This window comes from Salvia splendens, chromosome 12 (assembly GCF_004379255.2).
Source record: "Salvia splendens isolate huo1 chromosome 12, SspV2, whole genome shotgun sequence".
Lineage (NCBI taxonomy): Eukaryota > Viridiplantae > Streptophyta > Magnoliopsida > Lamiales > Lamiaceae > Salvia > Salvia splendens.
The window spans coordinates 12,021,754-12,027,358 of record NC_056043.1 but is presented as its reverse complement, the minus strand read 5'-3'; the positions used below and the strand labels follow the sequence as shown (position 1 = coordinate 12,027,358).

General features: G+C 46.9%; 1 protein-coding gene across 1 annotated transcript; it reads left to right on the top strand.

The window, feature by feature from the left end:
* Positions 1-2,152: 2,152 nt before the first annotated feature.
* On the top strand, positions 2,153-3,769 carry LOC121757552 (serine/arginine-rich splicing factor RS2Z32-like). The gene is made up of 2 exons (XM_042153079.1): positions 2,153-2,774; positions 3,681-3,769. The coding sequence occupies exons 1-2, from the start codon at positions 2,153-2,155 to the stop codon at positions 3,767-3,769; spliced, it is 711 nt and encodes a 236-aa protein (XP_042009013.1).
* Positions 3,770-5,605: the final 1,836 nt, after the last annotated feature.

Genomic DNA, 5,605 nt, shown 5'->3' with positions numbered 1-5,605 from the left:
AAGAGCTAGACTAAAAGAGTATTCATTGAAGGCTCAACATTCCGTCTCGCCGCGCTCAACAAGAAAGAAGATAAAAAGTTTTAAAATGAGGCATGTTGGACGTGATGATGAATGGGATATGATTGAGATGTAGACTTCAAAAGCCTTAGATGTAGGCTAGTCATGCATGCGAATTTCTTCATTGAAAACGATACATGTATTGATGGAACGAATGGGGCGTGGAAAGGCGCGAATTCCAAGGGATGATGAGATGACAAGACAAGGATAACCTTGTGAAGCGCGACTAACGCTAGAGCGAAAGATTGACGAGATTGCAAAGTACTACGTTCCTGAAATGCGAAACATCTATCCTTAGATGATAACTTAAAAAGAAAGAATTGTTATGACCTTTTCCTTATGGAAATCGACAGGTATACACACGGTAGCACGTATGACGTTCTCTACACGCTTTTATCCTTCTCTACCTCGCTTTATGTCTTTTCTTCGACTCGTTACTAAGGAAACTCACTTTCATGTAGATGGCGATTATGATCCACGCGCCGCTAAGGGGAAGGTACGTCAAGAATGGACTGCGGGCGGTGGAACTGTACCGGGGGTTCGAGAGAGACGAGAGGGCCCCTTTGATGTCATATGTTTCCGACTACTTGGCACTATGACGGGATGCTCATGGTGTGGAGTGAAGCACTACGAGGGCATTAAGAGGTTGATTGATGGGTTACCGGCGCCTTGGAATAGGTGGGCCGATGAGGCTTCGCGGCCATACATTTGGCATAAGCTCCCCAACTATAGTGTGCAAGGAGACATGCATGGTTTTGTGAAGGTTCTCTTGGAAGCTCTGGTCGATGCTCGTGACGGACCACCACCCTATGCCCCACCTAGAAAGGAGGCATCCTCATCGAGTCTCAGCCCCTACAGCGGGGGTCGGTACGAGAGTGAGACGCTGCAACCAAACTTTCCCAAGAGGAGGAGGCTTGGGATGCGCACCTCCGCACCTCCAGCGACGGAATTCCTTGTTGTCGATAAGCATATCGACGTAGCTACCTATGCGATGGAGAATGATGAGGAAGATGAGGAAGATCCTCTTGAAGATGAGAAAGAACCTCTTGAAGATGAGGAGGATCCCATGGAGGAAGAGGATGACCCCGACGAGGATGAAGAACCCCTTGAAAGGGAGATTGAAGTTGAAAGCGAGGGAGGTGCGAATGTCGAGAGAGCACCCGAGGAGTAGCGTTTTTTTTTCTTTTTCTATTTTTTTTTTGTTTTTTGAATGTTATGTTTTGACGAACTATGTAATGTTTTCTTTTGAGTTTTGGTTGCACTTGTTGCAAAGACCTTGTGGAAACACGTACTTGTTTTTAAGTTAATAAAATTTTCGTTGTTTTATCGTTGTGCTCGTTTTTACCTTGTTATGTATGGAAAACTTGTGAAATCGCTTTTGGAAAGGTTGTGTGGTGTGGTGTGGTGATGGTAAATTCGGACTGTTGTACTAATGCGTGTGTTGAACAGAATGCCTCCCCGACGCGCAACAGTCCATCTCGAAAATGAGGCCAGCAATGAGACCCAAAGAAGTGCGGGGCCTGAAGGACAACCACCGCCGCCACCACCACCTCCACCACCACCACCACAGCCGGAACGAAACATCGAGAAGGAGTTTCGAAAGGAATGCCCTTTCGTGTTTGATGCAATAGGAGATCTGGCCAAGGCTGAAACCTGGATTCTGGCCATAGAGCGCATCTTCAAGTTCCTAAGGTGCACCGACCAGGAGCGCCTATCGTGCGTAACCTACCAGCTCACTGGGTCCGCGAAGTTTTGGTGGGAGACCAAGCAGCGGACGATGACGCGGGAACAACTAGACGCCCTGACGTGGGAAGACTTCAAGGAGGAACTATATGATAAGTATATCCCGAAGAGTTACCGCAAGGCTAAGGAGGCCGAGTTCTACAATCTGAAGTAGGGGCGGATGACAGTGACTGAATATGACCGTGCCCTATGCGACATGTCTAGATACGCACCGGAGCAGGTGAATACTGACGAGAAAATGACGGAAAAGTTTTGTGCTGGTCTGAGGCACGAAATAAGAATGGCTTTGGCATGCCGTGGAAGGCTCTCGTATGCCGAGTCACTGTCTCGTGCGTTGGATGTGGAAGAAGCAATGCCACGAGAAAAGACAGCTACGCCTACTACTCCAACACCACCTACACCACAACAGAATTTTCAGGATAAGAGAAAATGGGACGGGAGTCGAGAACCCTTTGACAACAAGAGATTCCAAGGTACCCCAAACTCTGCACGGGGCAAGGGAAAGCAAACTACTCCATATCAAGGTGGAGAGTACCGTCAGAGAGCACCTCCCTGTGCCAAGTGCCAGAAGAATCATATGGGAGAGTGCAGAATCGGGACAAATGTGTGCTACAAGTGTGGTGGAGTTGGACACTTCGCCAAGGAGTGCCCGAGCAATAATAACGTTGGAGTTGAGGGAACACCAAATGGGCCTCGAGGGAATCCTACCCCACCTCAGCAGCCACAGCAGCGTCGCCAACCATATCCCACTCAAGCTAGGGCCTATGCTTTGGGACGCAAACAAGCTAAAGCCGCACAGGGAGATCCGAAACAGGATAATCTGGCAGATATGGGAACACTACTTGACATGCCTGTTGCTGTTCTGTTTGATACGGGTGCATCGCACTCCTTTATATCCCACTCCTGCCTAGATGCTTTAAGACTTCCTGTTGATGAACTTGAACATAAGATGAATGTGAACTCACCAGTAGGAGGTCTTATAGACATTTCACAATCTTGCTCGAACATAGAATTTATGGTGGGAGAACTTAGCTTAGTGGCTCACAACCTACATGTTATGCCAATGGATAACGTTGACATTATTCTGGGGATGGACTGGCTAGCTGAAAACTATGCCACTATTCGATGCCAAGAGAGACAAATCTCGTTACAAACCCCGGGGAAGGAGCCCTCTACCTTCCACGGGATTTCGATGAATCAGCAGACTTGTGTGATATTGGCACTTCAAGCAACTACGATGATTAGAAAGGGGCATCCTGCCTATCTCGTTTACCTGCAAGGACATGACAAGAAAGAAAGAAAAGTTGAAGATGTGGCGGTAGTACATGAGTTCCCCGACGTGTTTCCCGACGCTTTGCCAGGGCCTCCGCCTGATCGACAATTGGAGTTTACTATCGATCTGGAACCAGGAGCCGCACCAGTATCGAAGGCACCTTATAGGATGACACCGAAAGAGTTGGAAGAACTCAAAATCCAGCTACAAGAACTTTTGGACTTGTGTTTTATCAGACCCAGTGTATCTCCGTGGGGAGCACCTGTGCTGTTTGTGAAGAAGAAAGACGGAACACTGAGAATGTGCATAGACTATCGGGAATTGAACAAATTAACTCTCAAGAACAAGTATCCTCTGCCGAGAATAGATGACCTGTTTGACCAACTCAGGGGAGCAGGAGTATTTTTGAAAATGGATTTAAGGTCAGGATATCACCAGTTGAGGGTACGAAGAGAAGATATACCCAAGACGACGTTCCGAACAAGGTATGGGCATTATGAGTTTGTGGTAATGCCGTTTGGACTGACAAATGCACCCGCAGTATTCATGGACTTGATGAATCGATTATCCCACCCATACTTGGACAAGTTCGTCCTGGTGTTCATAGATGATGTGCTGGTTTACTCAAAGAATGAAAAAGAACATAAGGAACATCTAAGGATCACTCTAGAGACGCTGAGAACAGAGAAGCTGTAAGCCAAGTTCAGTAAGTGTGATTTCTGGCTAAAGGAAGTAAACTTTCTGGGGCATATTGTGATGGCCGAATGGATTCGAGTTGACCCTGCAAAGGTGGAGGCCGTACAACAGTGGAAGACGCCAAAGACCCCAAATGAGATTCGGAGTTTCCTGGGACTGGCAGGATACTACCGAAGATTTATTGAGGGATTTTCCAAAATTGGAAGGCCGATGACCCAACAACTGAAGAAAGGGACCAAGGTCAATTGGACACCGGAGTGTGAGGCTAGTTTCCAGTTGTTGAAAGAGAAGTTGACTACCTCACCTATTCTAGCCGTGCCAGAACTGGGAATAGACTATGTGGTTTACACTGACGCGTCTAAGGTTGGACTTGGATGTGTATTGATGCAGAACGGTAAGGTGATTGCCTATGCTTCGCGTCAATTGAGGCCACACGAGTTAAACTACCCTACCCATGACTTGGAATTGGCAGCCGTTGTGCATGCATTGAAGATCTGGAGGCACCATCTCTACGGAGTTCGGTGTGAGATTTTTACTGATCACAAAAGCTTAAAATACTTCTTTGAACAGAAAGACTTGAACATGAGGCAACGCAGATGGCTCGAGCTAGTCAAGGATTACGACTGTGGCATTAACTATCATCCTGGCAAAGCAAATGTAGTGGCAGATGCACTGAGCCGGAAAGCCCAACCACAGTTGGCTACCTTTCTCACTCAAGAAGAAGATTTGATTCACGAATTCAGCAAGATGCGATTGGAAGTAGTGAGAGCTCCGGAGACCGTAAAAGGAAAAATCGCCACCTTGGTAATTGCACCCGACCTGCGGACGAGGATAAGAGAAGGTCAGAGAAATGATAAGGATTTGGAGAAGGTTCGACTAAAGGTAAGGAAAGGTGAGCAAGAGAAGTTCCGAGAAGAGGCAGACAACGCCCTCACCTACGAGGGAAGGCTATGTGTGCCGAATGACGAAGGACTTCGAAATGAAATTTTTACTGAGGCACACGAGACTCCATATACCGCTCATCCTGGAAGTACAAAGATGTACCATGATCTGAAGGGATCATTCTGGTGGGATGGGATGAAGAGGGATATAGCTTCGTTTGTGGAGAAATGCTTGGCTTGCCAGCAAGTAAAAGCTCTGCATCAACGACCCTATGGGAAGTTGCAACCGCTAGAGATTCCGGAATGGAAATGGAAACACATCGCCATGGATTTCGTGACGGGTTTGCCAAAGACTCGGCAAGGGAATACGGCCATCAGGGTAATCATAGACCGCCTCACTAAGAGTGCGCATTTTATACCTATTCCCATAACTCATGGATCGACAAACTAGCCCGACTTTATGTGAAAGAAATTATTCGGCTACATGGAGTGCCAGTAACAATCACATCGGACCGAGACACAAGGTTCACTTCAAGATTTTGGATAAGTCTGCAATGAGAGCTTGGTACTCGACTAAAATTTAGTACTGCTTTTCATCCGCAACCCGATGGACAGTCCGAGAGAACGATTCAAACTCTCAAGGATATGTTGAGAGCCGTGGTTCTTGACAGAGGAGAAAATTGGGAAGTCGAATTGCCGTTGATCGAGTTTGCCTACAACAATAGTTTCCAGGCAAAGATAAATATGGCCCCATACGAAGCATTGTATGGGAGGAAGTGTAGATCACCCCTCTACTGGGATAAGGTTGGTGAAAGAAAAATACTTGGGCCAGATTCAGTCGAAGAAATGATTGAGATTGTGCGACAAATTCGTCAAAGGATAAAAGAAGCTCAAGACCGACAGAAGTCATATGCTGATGTCCGGCGTATCGACTTACAGTTCAACGCTGGAGATA